This window comes from Thermobia domestica, chromosome 11, assembly GCF_964235325.1.
Source record: "Thermobia domestica chromosome 11, izTheDome1.hap1.1, whole genome shotgun sequence".
Classification (NCBI taxonomy): Eukaryota; Metazoa; Arthropoda; class Insecta; order Zygentoma; family Lepismatidae; genus Thermobia; species Thermobia domestica.
In genome coordinates this window covers 131,178,437-131,204,510 of record NC_137464.1, presented here as the reverse complement: position 1 = coordinate 131,204,510, position 26,074 = coordinate 131,178,437, and the positions used below count along the sequence as shown (strand labels likewise).

Genomic DNA, 26,074 nt, shown 5'->3' with positions numbered 1-26,074 from the left:
TTTATAATTAACTGTTCAGAATTTGCTGTGTTCCAATTTATAGATAGTTACTGTCCTTAACTAAACAATGATTTGAAAATTTAAAAAAGAAAAGGAAAAAAGTAATAAGGACAATGATCAATATAAACAAATGAAGTGTAATTGTCTGATGAAACTAATAAAGGTTGTTGCCAGATTTCTCAGAGAAAAAATAATAATAATAATTTAATGTCTTGGTTTCTCTTCAGCTTTTAGCTAAAAAATATTTTTTTCTTTATAAGAGTATACTTTATAAGGCAAGGTGTGTTATCATACCCACAAATTTAGCTAGGGAGATAATTGTTTATACAAACATTTTACAGGTTTAGGTGCGTGAAACACCAATACACCATGGTCTCGCTTATCCGACCTTCTTTTGTTCCACATACCGTATGATCCGACATATCATTGCAGATAGCATCAATCGGCAAGAAGAACTGCAAGTTGTGGTCTTAATCTATTTTTCATGCTCTGGAGTCTATCGCTTAGCGCGTCAGTCTACACCTTGACTCATATGACTATCATTTAGTGCAGACACGTATCCAGGTTTTCTATTCGGAGGGGGCCCAACACGAATCCTCGTAAGCACGTAATTCTAATGTTTTAAAAATATCAATACTACTACTACTACTACTACTACGGGGGCGCGGTGGCTCAGTGGTAGAGCGTTCACCTCTGGTGCTTGGGGTTCCGGATTCGATCCCAGCCTCCGCCAAGTGAACTTTGTGGTGGACAAACACCTTGCTCGTGGGTTTTCTCGGGGTTTCTCCCGTTTCCTCCCACTTTCTTCATTCCAACATTTCACTTATCCCTCATCATCACCGTCTCCTTTAGTCTAACCGGCATAACCGTGGGACGTAAAACTCAAAGATTTCATTTCATTTTACAACAACAACAACAGTAGTAGTAGTAGTTCTCTAGTTCTCGTAAACTTTTTCCTGCTTTTCATTTATAAACCGGTTTACGTTGGAAACTGCATTATAGCACAAACAAAATCAAACATATTTTCGAGAGAAATGTAACTAAGGGAAACTGTCTGCTACGTAGGCTATATCACACAACAATATAGCAAGAAGGCAATGAGTGTATCGTTCTAACATATTAAAGTTAAAAGCAGAATGGAAACGAAATGTTAATCCTATTAAAACTGTTCTTTAATTCCACCTGGTATCAATGGCATTATGGTATGTTCTTAGAATTATAATAAGACAACAACACATTGCCCAAAGTTTGGACACGACTCCAAGTAAACCGATATCAAAGAACGTCAAAAGGGTAAAAGGAAGTTTATTAAAAAGTGCTTGAGTTTTGGAGGGGGCAGCCCCCAGGACCTCACGTTGGGTACATCCTTGGTTCAGTGCAGTGCATTTATTTGTTATAAAATATGATTATTAGATGCGTAGTATGTAAAATTATATCATAGTTTCCTTTTAATAGGTCTTTTCTTAACACATCCATATTATCCGACGTTCTGCCTGCCTGTTTATGTCGGATGAGCTTCTGATACTACTTGTATTTCCAAAGATAGCATATACATGAACTAGAATTGTATCGTCCTAGAACAGACAATAGTGTGAAATGCTTATACTAAAAAGCTGGAATAAAAAAGCATAAGTACTGTTTTGGTAGCATGAGAACAAATTAAAAACAATTCAATATATTTCCTAGGCATCAGATTATCATCTTGTGTGTCGATGTGTATTCTTTTTTAAACATAGTTTTAAAAGTCATACCATTCGCAATATTCCTAAGGAAATCGAAAGAAAAACTCCTATGTGCCTCTTGTGGCAAAGCGGCTTAAGTGCATGGTCCGAAATCGATTCCCACGTTAAGGTATAGAGAGAGTTCCCATATTTCAAAAATGCAAATGTGGGACGCTACTAAATTACGAGAATCTTTGAAATGCTTAAAGTGGAAAGAAGTGTTGAATACTAATTTACTTTCCTCCATTAGATAGAGTTGTTCAAGTATTATGTTATCACATTTTTATTCATTTCACTAGACCTTCTCCCTAGTTAAGCAAACGTAAGCAGATGATTTACTCCCTCCCCCTGGTAAGCATTTTCTTCTTCTTCTTCTTCTTCTTCTTTTTTTTTTTTTTTGTTCTTTCTTTCAAGATTTGTCGTGTTTCGTGAAATAACAGCAGGCATTTCCTGATTACTTAACCATCTAAATGAAAGTTTTCACTTAGAGTCATCCCGTCGATTCGCGTTGCCTAGGACTAAAATAAATTAAGGGTCAATAATGAAGATGAGACTTCCATATCAAACATGAAGAGACATGTGGATCGGCGATCTTTCTTTGTTCGAACTTTGATTTTTTTCAAATCCATGATGGGAAATTATATTATGAGTACAATTTTCAAAATTAATAGTATACAATCGTAAACATATCTTACAAAACGATGGTTTATTGCAAAATACTTTGACCCAAAGAATAAATTACAAGTAATAAATTTGTTACTTTTCCTGAAGAGTCTAAGTCTTGAATGAGGCTTTCGAGCGTAGTGCTTGGAGTGATTGCCTCACTTGTTCTACCTTCCCATGGGGCTGCCTTGATTCGACTTGATCCTAAACGGATTATTCAGAAGTCGAAGTCGGAAGATGTTCCCCATTTTCCAAAACACTCTTGGTCGATTACAATCTGCCTCACTTGTGAGGGGACAACCCCATAATATTCATAGGTTTTACTCCTAATATTATACTTAGTGAGCTATGTGATGTTTGATGAAAAAGCTCGACTTAATCTTATTAATATGTTTCTTTGTGGTCTATTTAATCTATTCTTATATGTTTTATTTTCTAATGTTCTCCCAATCCAAACACTTAATGCATATGTTATTGCAGCTGCTAAAATGGTTTCTTGGTACAAATTTATTATTTTCAATGGTAGTTTGTATTTGTTTCTAGCTATCGTAATTAATTTATTTGCTATGCTGTTCCCTCTAGTTGTTATATATTTAAAATGTGCACCAAAATTTAGTTTTTCATCTAATATTATTCCCAGATATCTTATCTTTTGTTCTCTTTTTATATCATTTAGCTTTATTATTGGGTTTCGTTGTAACTTTGTTCCAAAAATTAGGTATTTAGTTTTGCTCGTTGATAATTTCAATTACTGTCTTTGCTCCATTTGTCTAATTGTTGTATTATTTTTGCAGTTTTAATTTCTAATTCTCTTCTATTTCCACTTGCTGTTATTGCAATATCGTCGGCAAATGCAACAACTATGTCCACTTCCTGCATCTTGTTTAATACTTCCAAGCATGGTGTAGCTCAATGTTCCATAAAGTTGGTCCCAGGATAGAACCTTGTGGGCAACCTTTCTCGGTCTCAATTTCTCTCTCCTTCTTCGTTCGGTATTATGATTTTGCTGTTTACTAAGTAATTTCTTATTAAGTTTATTATGTATTTAGGCAAATTTAATTTTCTTTCAAAAGTTTTGGAAATGTTTTTAAACATGCAAATAGGTCTATAAGATCCAACTTCTGAGGCGTCCTTTTCTGGTCCTTTAGATAGGATACTTAACTTTGAAACTTTCCAGGAATCTGGGAAAAGTTGCTTAAGTAACCAGTTAAATAGTCTAGCTAGATATGGTGTCCAAATATCTTTTGCCTTTTTGTATATTTCATTCTTTAGTCCATCTGTTCCTGGTGCTTTTTTTGTTTTTAAGTTTTTTCATTATCTTTTCCATCTCCCCATATGTTACCAGGTCTTCTTCAGGTACAGTATCAATGGTTTCCTCCATCATTTTGTTTCTTAACTCGATGTTACTTTCCGTATCTGTCTCCTTTATATACCTTGGGAAGAACTTATTTGCTAATGCCGTTAATGTTTCCTCTCTGTTCGTAGTTAGCATTCCATCAGTTTTTTTAACTGTGCTCAAGATTAGAGGGTTGACTTTCTGTGTAATTAGTTTGTAGGGTGTTCCCCATGGGTCTACTTCTATATTCTTTTTGAGGAATAAATCCCAACTTTTCTTTTTTGCCTCTAATAGTTCTTCTTTGTATTCCCTTTTAGCAATTCTGTATTTTTCCAATCTCCTTTCCTTCAGAATGGGATGGAGTGTTGATTGGTAGCTTTTTCTTGCTGATGTTGCTATTCGTTTCAACCTCTGGAGTTTGGGGTTCCAAAAGTCTTCGTATTTCTTAATTTCCTTATTTGTCGGGGTAGCATCTTTTAGTGCTTCTTTGGTTACTAACTCTATTTGCTGTATTATTTGTGTAACATTACTATCTTCTTCTATTTGTGGTAACTTTTAATTATCTTTAAACTTATTCCAGTTTGTTTTCTTTTATATTATATGTCTCTGCTACTTTGGTTGTTTGGTTTGCCTGAATCTCTATGGTGATAATTTCGTGATCACTTAGCGTGTTACTGTCTCTCAGATGCCAATTTGTTACTCTGTTTGCTAACTCAGTGGTTGTACATGATACATCTATGTGTGATTTTCCTCTGTTTCCTATAAAGGTTGGTCTATTTCCCACGTTTAAGATTTGCAGTCCATTTTGAATAATTAAATCTTCTACTAAGTCACCCTTGTCATCGTTTTCTTGTGCTCCCCACATTGTCGACTTTGCATTTGTGTCTGCCAACAGCAGAATACTATTATTACCTCTTTGTCCTATTATGTCCTGTATTTTGTTTACAAAATCTTGAGTTGGTAGTCGGTATTGAAAGTACGCATTAATTATCCAAAATTTAATTTTTTTTCCATTTAATTTCCACTGTTGTTATCCAATTATCGGCATACTAAGCTAGCTTCAGTATTTCAATTTCCTTATTCATGATTACAGTCACAGCTTTTGGCTCTTCTCCTCCATAGATGATCCTACTTCCCACAGGAAAGGTTGTTAATTTGCTATTTAGAAGATATGGCTCCTGTATTGCCACAATATCTATTCTTTTTATTTCCGCTAATCATCTTAATTCTATTGTTGCCACCTTGCTTCCCTGTGCGTTATTTTGCATTATTTTTAATGTTGGATAGTTTTCATCCATATCTCGTAAAAACGTAAGCATCCGCACCTGATTTCGTAGGATCATAATATACTCTACCGTGTGCTCTAACTAGTTGTTTATAAACATTTTCTAAGGACCAGTATATTCATCGTCTTTCAAAAACTTGATCCACCAGATCTAGAAGTTCAAATCCATTTGCTGGTAAACTATAGATTCTTAGCTCAATTCTGTCTGTCTCTTTCAGAGTTGGATAAGTGATTGATCTACCATTTACATGCAAATCTCTTACTATTTGCCTGAGTGCTGTAGCCAATATTTGTTTTTCTTCTAGTTTTGCTAGTCTATATGTCTGATTTATTTCTTCATATAGCTGTTGATTTGTTCCCTGCATTTTACTTTTATTTTCGGCTTCTAGCTTTTTTACAGTGTCTTCGCTTCCACACGTCGTACTAGATATTGTGTTCTCTTGTATTTGCTCCTTTCTTTCTTCCTGTACTGGGAAGAGATATTTTTCTTCTCCATGTACAAAGGAAGTATAAATATTTGGTACCTCTTCCATGCACTTATAATCTTCTTTAAAAGTCTTTTTACTGTTCCTTTTCCTGTTTTCTAGCAGTGTTGCTAGTTCACCCTTTTTTTAAATACTATCATTAATTTTTCTCCTATTTGGTTCAGTTTGGATTTTGGAGTCTTCTATATTTTCCCCTGTTTCTCTATTTATAAATCTGTGCATTTCAGTTTGTGTTATCGAGTTTATTTTGATGTGTTTCTCTATTTCTATATTTATAATTTCCGTTTGCGTCGCTTGATCGGATTTAAGTATTTGTTGTTTGTGTTTTCTGTCAATAAATTGTTCTAATCTTATTTTGTCCCTTCTTCTTTTACTTGGACTCCTTTTCCTTGTTTGCAGTTTTTTCACTCTCCATAGTTGATTTTTGAGATTATTCTCTCTCGTGCTACCTTGTATGAAACACATTCTTCGGTCTGAGGGTTCTCATAGGTTTTGTGACGTAATTTGCAAGGTACGCAGATTTTTTCCCCTTCTCATCACACTCTTCACTTTTGTGTCTTAGATCGCCACAGTATCGACATCTTCATCTCCCCTGGAATTAGTGGCACACGAGCGGCAGTCCTTTGACGCGTCGCTATATCGACGATCGCCATTTACCCGCAAGTGGGCCACTAAGTGTTGGCGACGTTTACGGCATGGGGAAGCTAATAAACAAATCAATAATTAAATCTAAAGCCTTATATAAAAAAAAGTTTTCCCAAAATTCACATCTAGCAAAATCATTTGTTGGTATTCCAGAACTGTAAATTTACCTTTATTCATAATTTACTTCTATCGTAGTTTTGATAATGAGAATGATATGTCTGAAACCGTAACACAGGGTTTTTTTTGCTTTCGTCAGATTTAGCAGTTTTACTTAACAATCTGGAATTTGGATCTGTAATTTCAGAGTTTTAGAGATTTCCTTAAATTTTTCACTTCTACAACAGTTTGTAACTAACACTATTAACATCTCTCTTCGTGGTTTTCATCAGGTAATATGTCTGTCACTCCCAATATATTTCAAACAATCAACTGTTTACAGTGTCATACTCCATTAATCAAAACTACATTTAATATTCGACAATTCTGTGCATCTTTTCCTTATATCTATGTCTCCCTGAGTTAACTTTTCTAAAATGAAGAAAAGAATAACACAGAAATTATTCAACTTTAGTTTGTGCTTCTTAATCCGTTCCTTCAAGTAACTTTGTAGAGAATGAGGTGTGGAGCAGTGGAAAGATGTGAGCATTTCAAACTAAAGGTCAGTGGTTCGAATCCAGTGGTAGAAATTTTTAAAACTTTTTTTACTTAACATTATTTAGATTAACGGATTCATGTTAATTTGTGTTTTAATTTACCACTTTGGAATTTAAAATGTAGCCCTTAAAAGGGCTGATTAATTGTTCCAAAGTGTTCAGTAGGAAGTCCAACGTCCTTCTGCATCAACTACGGCTTGAAGCCGTCGTGACATGCTTTCTATAAGCCTTCTAATGTAATTATCGCTTTCTGCTAACTCTTCCCAAGCCTTCTCTACTAATTCCCACAAACTGTCTTGTGTGGTTGGAGGCGGTGAGGGCCACGTATCTTTCATTATTCTCTTGACTACAGACCACACATTCTCAATTGGGTTCATATCAGCCCTTCTGGGAGGCCACTCTAAAACGTCAAGGTGTGCTTCACCAGAAAGCCATCCTTGAACCAATCGAGACATGTGGATCAGAGATCTATCATGTTGGAAGTGGATTATTCCATCTGGATAGAGGAAACGAACAGCTGGCAGCATTACTTCCTGAAGGATGTGTAAATAACTGCGCAGCTGTTAATCTCCCCTCTACACGATGAAGTAACCCAAGTCCATGAGAGGAGACGAATCCCCAAGCGGACACAGATACCCTACCAGAGAATGTTCTTTGATAAACATATCGTGAGTCATATCTCGTTCCGTTTGGAGGGTACACAACAACGAGGCCATCATTTGAAGAACAAAATGTGCACTCGTCACTGAAGATTACATCCTTCCAGTCACGATTCACATTTTCTTGAGCAAATGCAAGACGCCGTTGAATGTGTCCTTCCGACAGGGACTCTTTGACTGCCATCCTCCTCGCAAAGAAATTAGCAGCCCTCAGTCGCCCCCGCGCGGTATCGCGAGATACAGGGAAACTTGCTGCTTGCCTCAATTGTCTGGAAGTGAGGAATGGTCTTTCTACTGCAGTCCTCACAAGCGTCTGATCTTCTTCAGGAGAGGTAATACGCTTTCTCCCACTTCCAGGACGCTCTCAGTTTCTCCTGTGTCTCGATACCGTTGTACCCAAAATTGAACAGTTCGTGGAGAAGTCCCGCATATTTCAGCGGCTTGCTTTGCACTATAATCTTGAACCAAAACAAGAATTTTGCTTTTCGAACTCTGTTTCTCAGCCATTGCACCGATATAATGACTTTTCGAATGGTTTACTTTATATACATAGTCGTAAAGTTTAGAAACTAGTATTTTGATATGCTGCCAATACAACGCTATAAAACCTTGACAATGACATGACCTTTAGTCTTTCAACTAGGATAAGACTGTTTGGTAGTTAACATGTTACGTGGGTTGTAGTCTCACAAAGACAGACTGTTGCTGTACTTTCTCTCTCTCTTTTTTTTCTGTGTGAGGGTCTAATATATACACACACAAAAACAAACTCTCTACATGGATTAAAACTGAGCATTTTCTATTTTTTCTTTTCTGTGCTGAAACAAAAGTGTTCTTTAGACAACCTAGAAATGAAGACTATATACTATATGACTTTGCTTAGGGCATTGTATGTAGCATTTAAGACTATTATTATTATTATTATTATTATTATTATTATTATTATTATTATTATTATTATTATTATTATTATTATTGACTTAGGTTTTTCAAAAATAGGAACTTAAACCAGGAATGAATCTGCCGGCTTGCCCTTGGATGATTGCAATTAGCCTACAAGCCAAGTACCATTGGAAAGCTTGAAAGAAAGTATAAGCAATATTTCACGAAAAATCCGGTACTTTTTAACAAATGTGTTCGTTATCAAGTTTTCATAAAGTACTCCCTCTCTGGTATAAATAATTTCAGAGGGGCCGCGGTGGCTCAGTGGTAGAACGTTCACCTCTGGTGCATGGGGTCCTTGGCTCGATCCTAGCTCTTTCCAAGTAAACTTTCTGGTGGACAAACACGGTGTGCTTGGGTTTCGTCGGGATTCTCCAGTTTTCTCCCACTTTCTTCATTCCACCATTTCATTCATTTCTCATCATCACCGTCTTCTTTAGCCTAACCGGCCAGCATAATCGTGGGACGTAAAACTTAAAGTTTTCATTTCAAATAATATAAACCTCAAACAATTGCAGGAAGTATGTAATTTCGAATAAAACAAACTACTCTATAAAATTTTGAATATTATTATTTTTATAACATTCTCGTGAACCTTGTTTCTAAATCTACCTAAGACGACTATGTTCACTCTCTTATTATTATAGATGCACTTCAATTGAAGCAGCTGAAATAGTTGGGAAAATTAGAAAGCCATACCCTATATTACAGTGTGCCACAGTCGGTATAATCCGGCACACTGGTGTGCCCAGCAAAGTGAACGGTGTGCCGTAAACTTTTACCTATTATTTACAAGAATATCTGTCGAATTTCTTTTATTATTATTATTATTATTATTATTATTATTATTATTATTATTATTATTATTATTATTATTATTATTATTATTATTATTATTATCAACGATTCTTCCACGTATCAGCTGTTTGAATACAGTTAAGCAGACGCAAGTGTCACATTGAGGGAATGAGTATAATTATTTACTTTAATAGTAATAGAAAAGTCTGTTTTCTTTTATTTTCTACCAGGAATAACTGCATCCGGTCTAGAAAGCTAGAACTAACAACAAAGAGATCCAATGTGCTAACCACACACCACCCCAAAGTCGTGAGTGCCACAAGTTCTCTTCTATGCCTTGGCACAATAAGGGCTCTTGCGTTCAGAGAGAGAAAGAGAGAAATAACTTAAGTCCATTGCACTTACGTGCGTTAATAAATGTTAACTTATGTTTATAAATTATGTAAATGATTGTTTCGTTTTCTGTTTATTATTATTATTATTATTATTATTATTATTATTATTATTATTATTATTATTATTATTATACATTTCTTAACACGTTGACTGCCATGTGTATGGAATTCTATAGACACGGCTCTCCCGTGCTATGCCGCGTGTATGATTTTCTATACACAAATAATATATTCCAAGTTTGTTGTGTTCATTCTAAACTTGTGTATGTAATTAGGTACATAGGGCATAGAAGTCAAAAGTTAATGTCCACGCCATGTATATTGCAAGGATCCCGACATCACAACAGACTCACGTGTCAACTCAACACATGCTATTATTTATAAACAACATAGCAGACAGCAAGCCAACAAGGACGGCACCGAGGAACGCCGAAAGCAGACGGACCTCACGGAAGGACCCGAGGAGGACAAATAAAAGGAGGAACACCGAGGGACCCAGCATCAGTCGTCCAACTGATCAAATCACTTACACCGCCCTGAGGTCGCACTGGACTAGGGGTACACCCATCCTTCCCGAGATCGCACTGGACTAGGGATCCTCTCAACAACAAAGCGTTGCGAAGCTGCCTTGAGCTGAGGGGGCTATCCTTCCAAACTCACCGAACAGGCAGGTGCCTTGGAGACTGCCTTAAGAGAAGGGACACCGTGCAAAACACCTATACTCCTTTACTTGGACATTAACGAGGAAACAGCATTATTCTCTTTGTAATTAAAGACGTTTTGTATTTATCAAGTTTTATAATAAATTGGTGAAGGGATAAAAATCTCGGTCCATTATTGACTCTACCAAAATCATTACATGATAATAGGTACCGGAGTTTTGTACGGAACACCCTTTTTATTAACTTTCCTAACAAGCATAAGGTCAGTATCAGAATCTATTTTATCTAAGTTTTACTATCAAAATTCTAAGTTTAATTATCAAATTTTTCTCTCTTCCTTTCCTTAAGTGCGATTTATGCCGGAAACTAGATCGGGTAAACAGACATGTAGATCAGGAGAGAATAACACAAATATCACAGAGGGTGCATCCAATTTATTCTTTAATATGCCACACTTAACGAAGTATGCGGGACTCATGCACGAGGATCCGGACAGGTTTTTTATGATATTCGACCATATGGCAGCAATGCAGTCATGGTCACCGGCTAAGAAAAAGGAAATTTTACCAATACATTTACAAGACACGGCACTAGATCTCGTATTACAGCTTAAAAACCAAAATCAATTTGATACAATGACTTATGATAATCTAAAATCTAAGTTAATAGCTTTATGTAGACCAAAAGTCCCATCGTATAGAGAACACGAATTGTTCGAGGTACAACAGGGAATGGACGAGCCAATAGACTCATACTTTTTACGTAAGCTTCGAGCAATAAGAGTTATTAACGAAAGCGAATGAGATCAAAAGATACACCATTTATCTTTGGGGTTGCAGAGGGATTTCCTTAATAAGATAGCATTAGAAAGATTTGCAACGGTAGAAGCACTACGGAGTAAATTAAACACACTGGAAGCCGCTAATGACCTTTTAAGGAAAAGAGAACACGCAGAGCTATCACAAAAAATACATATGTTGTACGGCTAGAATAATATACCTAACCCGCAGAATATATCCTTTGGCTTATCAACCGAGCCAAAGTCAATATATCCTGGACAACAGTCATACCATCATACCTATCCTGTGCAGATGCAATCTGTTACACAACCAATGAACACCTATATACCTGGATATCAACAACAAAGTAATCCTTCCATGGCAATTCCTCAACCCAACCCTCAGGAAACTCAAACCTTAAGCCAGGAACCTAAGACCGTTCTCCACCAAGAGCAAAATCCTCCACGAAGTGACCTCTCTACCTTGGCCAATAAATGGCAGAATTGTCGCTGGTGATAGCCCAGACGAATTATAAAAGTCATCAGAGGAATAGGAACCAGGGAAACGGAAGGAGAAACAATAATAATGGGAAGAAAAAAACAGTGACAACCCCGTAATAATCAACAAGCTGCTCCCACGGAAGATCAAATTTCGGTGTGCGCAATATGCCGGAAACGGGGCGATGGGGCATCTAATTACTACAAGCGTGAAAAAAACACATAAGGCATCCCCTTGACAAGGAGGCCGATAGTTACCATCACACGAAACGAGGAGACCTAAAAGAAACTGGCAAAAACTATGAAATTCCTGTAATAAACGAACAATCAGGACAATTGGCAGAAGGACGGGAAAATATTGCATTAGAGGACGAAAATAACAGGTCGCATTTAACAATTAAAACTAAATTAGGCCTTCAGAATACGATAATTGATACAGTAAGTACGGTTTCCCTATGGCCAGTCCAAACCATTCCCCCTGGGACAAATATAATTCCATTTCAGACAATAATAAAAGGAATTTCAGGCAATAACATTGATTTGAACCAAATAGCATTAATAAAATTTAAAGTAGGTCAGACAACATTCACTCATTACTTTAGAGTAATTGACAAGACAATGCCAATAATAATAGGAATCGATTTTCTCCAACGTTTGCATTCCATCATTGATTTAAACAAGAACACAATCTCGTTTTTTAAACACCGAGGAAACCGCAGTTACCAGTTCAAAGTACAGAGAATACATTGTCAGCTTTAACGACTCAGATAGTATCACAGACGGATCACAATTGTTTATACCTGACTAAGCAAATAAATTTGCCTCCAAGATCGCATACATATGTACAAGTAGCAGGAAAGAAAAAAATAACTGACAGAGAATTCCTATATGTATCATTGCTTCCTGGACTACGCGAGAAGCATAATTTAAATGCCCTTGACGTCAACTCTTTGACATCAACCCCGACCTGGACGAAGACAAAAGCAAGCAGTTTATGACTTATTTAAATATAGAGACGTTTTAACATATGCACCTGATGATATCGGATATTTTAGGGGATACGTTCATAAAATCAGAATTTCTAAGTCTGTCGTATTCCAGGACTGCTCCCCACCTATTCCATTAAATATTAGAAGTCAAGTAGATAAACAAATTCAAGACCTTATCAAGGCAAACATAATCAGGCCAACTGACAATAATGAATTGTCTTCTCCACTTCTTGTGCTCAAGAAGCCTAATACGAAGGAATTTCGAATAGTTCTCAATCTGCAGAAATGTAACAGTTACACCAAGTATTTGTCGGTGCCATTTTAAGCAACAGAGGACGTTCTAAACTCTATAAAGGGGAAAACTTTCACACCAAATGTCGATATTTCGAATTCGTACTTTCAAATCTTGTTGCATCCTAAGAAGCGTAAATATATGACTTTCGAGCTCAATCATAATAGAAAATCATACAAATTTTTGAGATGCACAATGGGGGCCAAAACAAGTTCCCAAAGTCTCAGTGTGGCCGCGAGAATGATTTTGGAGAGACTACCAGATAAAATTAGAAGTTTTGCGGACGATCTTGTTACTAGTTCGTATAATTTTCCACAGCACTTGCAGGATTTAGAATTATTATTCCAGAAGCTTAGGAAATACGATTTTCGAGCATCACCCAAGAACACCCACATTGGCTATCAGGAACTTAATGTATTAGGACACCTTGTTAGTGGGGAATCCATTAAAATATCCCCAAAGATAGCTAAAAAAGGTACGAAATTTTAAGAGACCGATTACAAAGCGGATTCTCAAAAGCTTTATCGGCCTATGTTCATATGTAAGGGCTCACATTAGAGACTTTACGTTAAAAATCGAGCCTTTCCAACAGTTAGTAACATCCAAATCTAAATATAAATGGACAGAGAATCACGATGTTCTCTTTGAACAATTAAAAGAAGACATACTAAACGCTCCATCAGTTACTCACTTTGACGATTCGCTAGAAATTCGCGTCTATAGCGATTGCAGTCAAACTCAGGCAGGACTACTCGCCTGCTACGACCCAAAAACTGACACTGAGAAGGTGGTTGCTTATTGTTCCCGGAGGCTAACGAAAAGTGAAGAGAAAGCTAGCATTTGGCAAAAAGAGTTTCACTCTGTCATATACACATTGCGCAAATTTCGCTACTTTCTACTAAATAGAAAATTTAACCTGTACGTAGACGCGAAGTGTATAGCGACGATGAACACCGAGCCGGACAAAGTCGGGAAGTACACAAGACATAAGCTATTTCTAACTGATTATGATTTTGATATACAATATTTGTCTGGATCCAAACACCCAGCAGATATAATCAGTAGGCTAGAACAGGCCCATGATATTAAGAAAGAAGGTGAAAAAGAAGAAAATGACGAAGAAAAGGGGGAAGATTACTATGCTTTTAAATCAAATAGCCTTCAAGTTAATACTGTAGAAGCAGGAAATAACGAGCCTTTACCGAATATCGCAAAAGAGCAGCGCAAGGATGAAAATTACAAAGACATCATTTCCGTTTTAGACGGAAGGGAGCCGGAAAAGATCTCCACAGTCAGATAAGCAAGATTTTTTTGTCTTAAAAACGGCATCTTATATCGAAAACAAAACCACCCTGATTATGGGTTACTACATCTTTTATGCATACCTAAGTCCCTAGCTAATTTGTGGTTCACAACCTTCCACCGCCAGGTGACCAATCCGCATTTTGGATTTTCAAAATCATACAAGACCGCTATTAAGAAATTTTATATGCCATATCTGAAAAACTATCTTGCTCATAAGATACGCACGTGTACTGATGGCCAACATCTGAAGAAACTAGCACAAAAGAAACAAGCCGAACTCTTACACCACCCGGTGGGAGAGATAGCAACAACATGGATATATGACGAGTTAGGGCCCCTACCAAGCAGAGAAGGAAGAAATAGGTACATACTACTAGCCACGGAATTAGCCACACGATATGTCATTGCAAAGACAGTAGACGCCATAAACGCGGAAAACAGAGAAATTTCTGGAACACGATATTATCCTCAAATTTGGAGCTTTTACAACATTATATTGAGACCGACACCCAGTACATGGAGCAACTCGTTTACAAAAGTTGGCGCAGAAGTACGATTTCGTTTATAAGTACTCACCCGCATATAATCATGCTTCCATAGGGTTAGTAGAACAAACTAATAAAATCATACAGAATTGTCTAAAGTTTTACGTGCAAGAACACCATACGGATTGGGAAAAATGGTTGCCGCACGTTATCTTCGGTATCAATACGTACGTGCAAGGAAGGACCAAATATTCTGCAAGTTTCTTGCTGTTTGGTTATGAACTTAGGACCCCGCCAGAATGTACGCTAGAATCAAGACAACATATACAAATTGACAGAGATAAACTAGCGACCATCAGGAAGAAAGTACGAAATAACCTGGAACAGGCGCCTAACAGACAAAAGCAGTTTTACGGTAAGCGCCATAAACAAACAACTTATAATCCAGGGGACCTTGTTTGGTATGTTATCCCACAAGGAAAATAGACTTACCCGAACACTTCGCAGTTCACTACGACGGCCCGGCACGCGTCATGGAGAAAATTAATTCAAATTTATATCGAGTAGAATTAGCATGTAAATTCAAGGACAGAATTCAAGAAATTGCGGTGGACCGTTTAAAACTATTTTACAAAGACCAAACACAGGGAAGACAAAATCAATGGGAAAGAGGCACAAATCTAAAAAGAAGAATTTAACAAAATTTCTAGTACTTACCAGGAAAAGAAGAGGAACTAACACCAGAAGAAACGGGGAAAAAAAAATGTGATACACTGACATAAATTCGCACTTCTTTATTTCAACTGTAAACTATATCCCATTCTATTATTCAACTACGTTACAAGTAGGGTTTCCGTTCTCTTCGCAAAATGCAAGATCAACATTTTTTATTTCTTTTTAAGTTTCAAAAGTCATTAATCCTTGCAAAGTCGAAATACAATGCTTCCTTGTCTCCTACATCACTTCTTCAATACGAACGTACATGAATGTTTATTACGTCACTTCTTCTCCTTATACAGGATGTTCATAAAATCAGGCTCTTGACAATATATACAGAGTGACCAGAAATTCACATTCTCTATTTTTTCTTTTTTTAAAAAGAAGCTGTTAAATTCTTCTCTTTTCATTCGTCCTCGTAGTAATTAAATTGTGCCTCGCCTTTCATAAGTCCCGTTACAAAACAAAATTTAACCAATTGGCTAAACATATCTTCACCATTAGGAAAACTCAATTCAGTGCCGCCTACTACTAATACAACGAAAGAGACTTCACTGATATAGACTACCTATACCAGATGTGACCGATCCTTAATAAACTGATATATTTATTCATCACAGTGATGACACTTCTGAGGGAAATGATAAACTGTTTTTGATCCTGCTTAGTTGGGAAGGAACTACAGTGTTATTACCATTATGTGTATATTTCACAACAAGTTTTTCATAGTGATAGTGATGTATTATAGTGTTTGTAGCGTTTTCTTGTGTCTAAACAGTATCAAGTGTGTCAGCGTTGGTGCAGTTACCTTTTACTAATTACAATTGTGTACTTTCTCAAAATAATCTTCCAGATTATTTTTTTCCAGTGTGGGGGGTGCAAGGATCCCCGCATCACAACAGACGCACGTGTCAACTCAACACGTGCTATTATTTATAAACAACATAGCAGACAGCAAGCCAACAAGGACGGCACCGAGGAACGCCGAAAGCAGACGGACCTCACGGAAGGACCCGAGGAGGACAAATAAAAGGAGGAACACCGAGGGACCCAGCATCAGTCGTCCAACTGATCAAATCACTTACACCGCCCTGAGGTCGCACTGGACTAGGGGTACACCCATCCTTCCCGAGGTCGCACTGGACTAGGGATCCTCTCAACAACAAAGCGTTGCGAAGCTGCCTTGAGCTGAGGGGGCTATCCTTCCAAACTCACCGAACCGGCAGGTGCCTTGGAGACTGCCTTAAGAAAAGGGACACCGTGCAAAACACCTATACTCCTTTACTTGGACATTAACGAGGAAACAGCATTATTCTCTTTGTAATCAAAGACGTTTTGTATTTATCAAGTTTTATAATAAATTGGTGAAGGGATAAAAATCTCGGTCCATTATTGACTCTACCAAAATCATTACAATATGCAGAACTATACGCAAAGAAATTTATAAAGAAAGACATTTATAGGGCTAAAACAAAAGTGAAAACAAAGAATTACTGGCAAATTGTTGCCTGGTGTACAGGTGATAACGGTCAACAGTTTTAAGTTTAAACAAATAGAGTTTTAATTAAACACGAATTTATCTTCTAGTGTACAGTGGGGAAATAAAATTCTCGCCAACCTTATTTCTGAATCGAAGGGCAAGGAGTGTCTCTATCACCCACTGTGTTCTTTTAGCATGTCTCCCAACGATTATGACATTTTTTTGGTATTTCAATCACTTCTTAGTAGGATAACCTTACTTACAGACCACTGATTAACCTGGTATTGTAGTTTTTACTTTTTACATTTGGAATTGACAATCATCGGTTGGACACTTCAGTCGCACCTACCTAATATTAACAACGTTTCTTCGATAATTTCGTAAAATTGTATTGATTAGCTGGGTTAGGCTTATCTAAACACTTTTTTCTTTGCACCGACGTGTCATCTATACCTTAACGTTAGATGAAAATACACTACCTTTCACCGGGAATCAAATCCAGAACCAATGCACTCGTACCATTTGGTCACAACAAGGCAAATTTAAAAAGAAGTTTCAGTTTTGTTAGGAAAATTGTGATTAGATGTTACATTTAAAAATATATTTAAGAAAGGGTACGGACCAAACTCACTGAACTTTCTCTCTCGAATTTCTTAAACTTCAACTATTACTGAAACATTTATTTGGAAAACGCGAATAAAGTAATGGGCTTTAAAAAACTTTGTTCGAAGAAATTTTAGGCGCAAATGTTAAGTATCCATTAACCATATTTCCGTTAGAAATAACTTATGCTATATATTAGAATTATTAAGGCATTAATTGGATGTGAACCATGAGCAAAAGCGTCTGAATAATTTCTGAGACAGTCGCCGAAAAAGTCACCCCCAAGTATAAAGTCACTCAGAACAAACGAGTTATGCTATGTTGTTAGTATTTTTATAAAATACTTACTTATGAAATATGAACAAAATCGCCTGAGTTCTTGAGAAAATCTCAGGGTAAAACTCCCAAAAGTGATATACGATTTCTAGATTTTCGGGATGATGGAATTATATCATATCATTAGGTTATTTATGTAACATTTATTTATGAAATATGAACAACAAACATCACCTGAGTTGTTTCTGCGAAGGTCATCGGGAAAAATTTACCCCCAAAGGTAAACTATTTTCTATCTGTAATTTTGAGAATAAACAATGTATTCCTAATGGTAAATTATTTTTCGGATTTTTCTTTTCGGGACAAGCGAGTTATACCATATTGTAAAGTTACTACTGAAATATTTATTACTGAAGTTAGCACAAATCCGTCTATTACTAAGAAAATGAAAAAAAAAATCACCCCTTGAAAAAACCACTTCTGGATGTTTTCAGGACAAACGAGTTATGCAATATATTAGGCAATTTTGTTCATATTTCGTAAAGAAATGATTAATAACCTGAGGCGTTAATGGGAAAAGCGTCGGGGAAAGGCTCACTCTAAGAGTAAATCACCCCTTCTGAATGTTTACGTGACAAACGCCTTGTCATATTGTTAGGGTATTAATGATATGTTTATTTATAAAATGTGATTTATGAAAAATTGTTCAAAAAACGCATCATACAGTAAATTACACCTAATGCATATTTTCAGAGGAATGGTTCATACTACGGTGGAGGGTTGTTAATAAAATATATTTGTAAAAAATAAACAAAATTGTTACAGCTATTTTTGAGAGAATTTAATTACATGTATTTTAAATTTTCATCCTTCAGCAAACTACCTTTATTTTTAGGTGTCGGAGGATATAGAATTCGAAACGATAGAATGTTATAAAAACCTCATGCGTAAAATCCGGTCTAGATACGTTGAACAGTATTTCCTCTATTTGAGTGTATGTAAAAGCGTGACGAACCGACATACGAACAAATGGACATATATCGAAAAATCTTTTTTTTTTTTTTTTTTTCGATATGTAGGGGCCATGAAACATATCGATTTTTATCACTATCACCACAATTTCTTCTTTCGTCGCTCGAATGTGAAAACGAATAGGCCTACACTGACAAGTAAAGTGATAACTTGTAATCCCAAAAATTTAAGTTACGTTTAACATGTCATGCTAGAAAAAAGAAAAAAAAAAAAAAAGCTTATGCCTGGTTTTTGTATCATTTTAATTTCAGTTTTTCACGCTACTGTATAATTTCGAAGAATGGTATGATTATCGTTCATATTCATGCTCTTTTGAAAGCGTTCGTGTTATGCACAAATAGATCTGTATAATTTAGTTTTGTTCAAATAAAGCACTCTTTATTCCTTACACAGACTTATGATTACATTTCTTGCACTTGTGGATATATATATATATATATATAAAGAGAAAGTCAATACTCTAAAAAGAAAACACACACACGAGAACGATAATTTGACATCAGCTTTTTTCTTCCTTTTTTCTTTCATCACAACAAGCTGTTCTACTTTATTCGCTGTGACGTTTGGTGCCAAGTTTGGAAAGACTGAAGGTCGCGTTATGTTCTTTTTTCTGTGGAGTGAGTTAAGTTGGTTAACTGTGCAAAAACTGGCAGGGGAGAAGAAGCATAGAAGACCATAAACTGAAAACAATCGCTGTTATATACCAATAGTATTCTAATCCTGAATAAATATGTCGATTAGAGGACACTATTAATAAGTTATTTCGTTATTATATTGTTTATGTTGTTATTAACATGACAATTATACACTTCCTATAATGTTTTGTAATAAATAAATAAATTAAAGACGGCATGGGATGGGATTCAATCTTCTGTCAAAACAGTATAAGAATTACTAGTCCGCCACTCTACCCACCTAACCATAGAGACTACGTTTGGTTTGCGTTCTTTTTCTTAACAAATAAATGGTCATAGCCGTGGTGCGAGTCATTTCAAACCGTAAGACAAAAGTTTTCCTGTTTATTTGTATATTTTCGTACGACACCTTGGTTACAGAAGCTAATTTATATTTGGCAGACAATTTACACACTAGGTTTAAACCAATAAATGCAATATTTTACTCCACTTTTCAGCTCCTTGAACCAACTTGAAGTTGTGAGAATCCCACTGCAATTGTGCTATGCTACTGCAAAAATCCCTCGAAAGCATGATTGCCAGAATACACTAAACCTAGCATAATTTTGTTTTTTGCGTATGTTTTTATTTTATTAAATTTTTTGGAAATATCTCCTTAGATGGATTGCTTTCTATTATCTCCACTTACTAATGACTGAAGTTTACCCATAAACGTAAGGAAAATGGAATAAATGCGAAAATTCATGAATTACAGTACACACACTTTTTTTTTTTGTGTGTGTGTGTGTGTGATCATGTGAGTTTGTGTATGAGAGTTTGCTATATTTTAGAATAGACTAGCAACATCCAAATTCTGTAAATGAAGTTTGAATTAAGTTTGAATTATCAGCTTGACGGTTAACTGCCCTATTCTGTATAAGTAAAACATATCCTGACGCAAAACTCAACGGAATTTAGGTATTTCTAGCTTTTTTTCTTCATTATGGATTTTGCGTACACTCCAAGATAAGATACACTCCAACTTGACCTGAAAATTCCATTAGAATCACGAACATTTGTATGTTCCTTAAAAAATCATTTGCCTCAAACTGCAACATTGAATATGATAAAACCAAGAAGATCAAAATAGGAAAGTTGGTATGCTGCAAAGTGAAATGGCAGATTGAGATTGAATAACCAAGTAAATAATACGTTGAAGGTAAATCTATATAAGTACTACATGATGGTTTCTTACAATTAGATTAGGATGATATATTCTACTTATACAGAATATTAAGTAACTTCAGTGAAATTTTACAGTTGAGAGAAATTCGGTATGTTTATCGTAAAATTATTACTAAAATAACTTTTCGACTCCTTTCAAGGTTATTTTGATTGGCTTCAATGCAGTGCAAATGGAGAAACTTAAACGAATTGTGAATGCTGGTGGAGCAACACGATTTAATGAAATTACAGAGGCTGTGTCCCATGTTATTGTTGGAGACGTTCTTGAATATATTCGTCTTCCGAAAACAACAACTCAAAGGTAAGTTTATTTCTGAATGTGCACTACTGTGTAGGGCTATGGAAGGAGCATTGAAGAAATAATAATCAGGGTTCCCACCGACTTGGAAAACCTAGAAAAGTCAGGAAATACAGCTTACTCGTAAAAGTCTTAAAAAAATGAAAGAATTGCAAGAAAAACTGAAAAGACCTGGTAAAATTAGGGAATTTTAGGAACAGAGTTTTTACTTCTCAGAACCTATTTCTTATTTTGCTTTTCCTGGCTATTTGGTAAGGGATATTTTTATGAAATAATTTCGAATATTTTACAAAACTTCTCTACTTACACCACACTATGTACAGTGTAGTTCGCGGCTTAGAAAATGTTTCAAAAAGTTGAAGTTCAAATTACCAACAAACTCTTGTGCCGTATGCTTATGCATTCAGAAACACACGTCTCGATCGATTTCTCCTCCTGATATTCAATCCAACTCCTACTCCTCTCCTTGTCTGAAGCAGACTGTGTGACAATGTACTCTTTCCATTCAGACGGAAAAAACAGGAACCATGTTTACAAGCTTTATAGCTCTAAAACCGTCTCTTTCATTCGTTTGTTCTGAAATGCCTTTGTAGAGCTTGAATAAAAAAAAATTATCACAAAATGTTCCCATAGCTTTATAAACGCCTTCATTTGCATTCTTTCCCTTCTCCAAATACTACATGTCACATCAATGCTCCTTGTGAAGTCTATGAAAATTGTCAATCGCGGCAGTAGGTTTCGTGCTTGCAAAAGTCTGTAATGCGGGCGCAGAGTTCTAAAAGCTACTGACAGAAATTAGTGTTACTCAATGATTAATTTCATTTTTTTTTTCAGTACTTACAAGCAAATGTTCAAGGGGAGTCATTTGAGCAGAACAGGAGGGTGTAATTCCCCCTCCCTTAAGTTCGATGGACACATACTGTTTGATCAAATGTATAGTAAATTACTGATATATATATATATATATATATATATATATATATAAAACACTTATGTCGGCGGAGAATTCTCCCCTCTTCCTCTCTACAATGACGCTACTTTTAGCAACAAACTATAGGGTTATGATAGCACATTGCTAGAGCGCTTACATTTGATTTCAAGACTCGAAAATTTGATCCCAAGACATAAGGTTTGACCCCAATGTGTATTCATAGTGGACAACATTGAGAGAGAGGGAGAGATTCAAATATGGAGACAGAGATATGATTTACGTATGCAAGTTTAGAATTGGAGAAAAAAATGATTGGGCAGTATCCATATTATGACGAAATTTGTGATTTTGTGAAACAGAAGAAGGAAAGTTTCGGAACTGCGAGGATCACATTAGGCAGTTGTGGAATTAAGGTGAAGAACTCTATTTAGAGCATCAGTTGATTGCGAAATGAAAGAAAGAGCTTAAGATCTGCGGAGTTAAGAATTTAAAAAATGTTCGGCTTCCGAGATGGGTTTCGAACTACTAGTGATGAGCAAATGCAAGACCAAAACCCGGGTGGTCTTAGTCTTGGTCTTGCACACCCAGTCTTCGTCTCGGTCTTGCACTGGAACCCTTGGTCTTGGTCTTGCACACCCAGTCTTGGTCTTGGTCTTGGTGCTGCTTGTAAGAGTCTTGCAAGTCTTGCTTTTAAGAAATCGTACGCTTTTCATAGGTAAATTTTACTCTCGATATAAGGGATATAATCAGTTCTACAATGCACCAATAGTCATGGAAATACAATGTATGTTTCTAAATGTAATATAGTTTACCTTCGTGTACGTATGATGATAATGTTCAAAATAGGTGATGACCTTTATCTTTTTAATGGGTGCCCACGCGTCACTACTTATAAGACAAATCACAATGTTTCGTAACCCTTTTTATACTTTTTAACAGATCCAACACTATTGGTTCCCAAACTGGGGAGGATACACCTGAGACGCATGAAAGAAAATCAAGACGGCACAGGTTATTCAAATACTATGAATTGCAAAGTTATTTTTACGCTCTAAAGGCGTCAGATTTTCAACCACGATTAGCTAATGTTTGTATTGAACATACTTCCAATTAAATATTGAGATTTTGTTTCACTGATTCCAATATGTACTCTATGGGGCATAAACATAGAAATTACGCAAAAGCGATGAAAAAAATGCAGGCTTTCGAAATGTGGGCATGGGAAAAAAAGAAGAGAATTGGCTGTGTTGAACGGAAAACGAATGAGAAGGTGTTAGAAATATTAGCAGTAAGAGAAAAAAGAAGAATTTTATATATTGTCAAGAGGAGGAAGAGAAACTGGTTGGGATATTGGCTAAGGAGAAACTTATTATGAGGGACGTGCTAGAGAGTATGGTAGAAGGAAAGAGAGCGAAGGAGACTAGTTGAAGGAAGATATTAAAACAGAAAATTGCTACGTCAATACGAAGAGACTAGCTGAGGACCATCGTACATCGAAGCTTCTCAGTTGCAACAAGTAACCTGCCAATAATGGCAGAATAGCTAATATGCTGCTGCTGCTGCTGATATGTTTAGCAATATTGACCAAAAAAAAAAAAAAAAAAAAAATAATAATTATTATAACCAAACCTCTTAATATTTTAGAATAATTCGAAACTGAAAACGACTCAATTGTCTATGTCTTTCGTGTAAACTCAATTGATATGAATACTTTTAATCTAGGGAAGAGGGAGGGACATTGGCACGATTTTTACTTACCCGAGATTTTAGAACATACCGTGGGCTTGAGAAACATGATTTTTTCCTACTTAAACTGTGATTCTTTAGCTACATTTACAATGTACAATATTGTTTCTACTAATATTCTACCTGGAGTAAATTACGTTTTACGAAAAGTCTGCAATCTGTACCGATCTTCCCCATGTAGGAGCAGATTGGTACGAGCAAAGTGAAATATCACACAGAATTTTGATAATTGAAATAATGTAATTTTTTGTTTTATTTTTCCATGAGTATTTCAACAATAGATTTAAGGATCTACAGCAGCAAAAATGCAAAATAAAAACATGTTTCATAAAAAGAATTTGAAGGTAATAATAATAATAATAATAATAATAATAATAATAATAATAATAATAATAATAATAATAATAATAATAATAATAATAATAATAATAAAATAAATAAAATAAAGAATCAAATGCTTGCTTGTGTTCTCATCAAAATTTAGAAGTTCCGCAAGCTATTTACAAAGACAAAAACGTACTATAAACGAGGTTTTGTTTCTATAAGGAAAAATAGAAGTAAATAATCCAAGGGCTATCTACAGTTTACAAAATTTTGAAATCATTCATACCTGAACTACTAACTGGAAAATATATTATACTTTTGGTTCGAGCGGTACCAATTGTCTCCAAAGGAGGCGGAGCTTTGTTATTATAAAGGTAATCGAAAAACTCTATCGCTTTTTCACCCACAACATCGATATGTCCCCTAAGTCGTACGTGGAAGATCAAAAATAGTCCCATCAGCATCGACGACCTTCTGCGAACGTTCTAGAAGGCCATAGATTCCATCGCGGTAGAACAAGTGATATGCGGATGGTGCAATGTCCGAAGAGTGTGGCGGATGCAGTAGTGTTTCCCATCCAAGGCACAGAATGGTGTCCCGGGTCATCCTAACCATGTGGGGCTTATTGTTGTCCTGCAACAGGAGGACCCCTTTGCGATTCAGATGTGCTCGCTCCAGAGTTTTGAGTTATTCTTGAATACAAACCAATTGCTGACAGTACACAGTTGAATTGATGCTCTGACCAGCTGGTAGCAATTACCAATGTACGATGCCATGAGCATTCCACCAAACACACAGGAGGACCTTCTTCTGGTGGAGTGCTGGTTTCGGCTGTTTTTGAACCGGTTCATGGGATGCTAACCAATTATGACGGCGCCGTGGAGATTCGTACAGGACCCACTTTTCATCATATGTCAACATCCTGTCCAGAAATGGCCTTTTCCTCAAACAAGCCAGCAAAGAAACACAGGTATCTGCTCACGTTGCATTCTGGCCGGGATCCAATCATGTGGTACCCATCGACCCAACTTGTAGTGCTTCCCAAGTTGATGGAGGTGTTGCCGAAGGTTTCTTCACTCACACTGAATTGTAGTCTCAGTTAATCACATGTCTGGCCACTGTTCGCCTTAGGTGCTGCGTGATCTCCATTTTATACCTGTGTTGGTCTTTTGGCACGTGGTGCGCCTTCCAGTGTTACGTCACCGTCTTTAAACTTGTTAAACCGCCTTTGCACTGTCCGCGTAGTCACGACACCCTCACCAAAGGCCTGGCATATCTTCTGCCTTGCTACAGCGGAGTTTGACCCCAGTTTGAACGTGTACACCATACTCGTCCTTAGGGCTCTCTGTGGAGGTCCCATTTTCACTTTGTCCTTATGCAAGTTCATTGTGTAACTGAACTGCCACAATCAGGTAGTATATTGGGTATATCTACACCAACAACTGACCTTCGCCTTATCTCCATTCGTATTCAACTCACGGTGTTAGGGCGAATTGAACACAGACCTCCACAACAAGCGACATAACTTTCTTGGTTACCTTTATAATATTAAAGTTTCAAGAACTTCGAGGAATAACTTTAATATATGTTGCTGAAAGTCGAATAAATATGACGCTTACCATACGCTGGCTTTTAGCGTCCGTGTACAAATATATATTTGAGGTTGATTTAGCTAAATATGTGCCTTTTAAAATCACTCGCATGTTATGACCTGGGGGAAAGAATCTTTACATTTTTGCTATCATGGCTCCTAAAAGGTTAGATAATTTTCCGTTCGAAAGCTTGTGTAGCTATCGGCTATACCTATAGTTCCGGAAGTCGGAAATATAATAAAAGGAAAGTTTTCCATATTACTTTGGTTAATTTATTTTTATGCTTTGATTACGGAAGTCAAGCGATCACACATGAGATAGCCTATAGGCCTATTATTAGTAACTTTTTCTACTTGATGTTAATCACAATGAAAACTGTGATACGTGAGAAATGCACAAAGTGTAGTCTACCTTTATAATTACAAATGAAAGGGGTAGATTGGTACAAACAGGTGGGAGCACATTGGTCCGTACCAATCCATCCCACATGCATTTGTACTAATGTGCCCCAACTGAACTTCAGGATCATTAATTCCTATAACTGACAAAATTACTCCACGCAGGGCAATTTAACATAAATGAAATTATTTGTAAAGAATTACACTTTCATGCGACATACATCAGT

At 36.3% G+C, this 26,074-nt stretch overlaps 1 protein-coding gene across 4 annotated transcripts in view; it reads left to right on the top strand.

Annotated features, from left to right (window-relative positions):
- LOC145664449 (DNA topoisomerase 2-binding protein 1-A-like) overlaps positions 1 to 26,074 on the top strand; it is a 1,008,895-nt gene that overhangs the window by 487,086 nt on the left and 495,735 nt on the right. For all 4 annotated transcript variants that reach the window (XM_081731135.1, XM_081731136.1, XM_081731137.1 and 1 more), the window contains one exon: positions 20,699 to 20,859. In XM_081731135.1, coding sequence (XP_081587261.1) covers positions 20,699 to 20,859 — 161 coding nt within the window. The remainder of the gene's footprint in view (positions 1 to 20,698; positions 20,860 to 26,074) is intronic.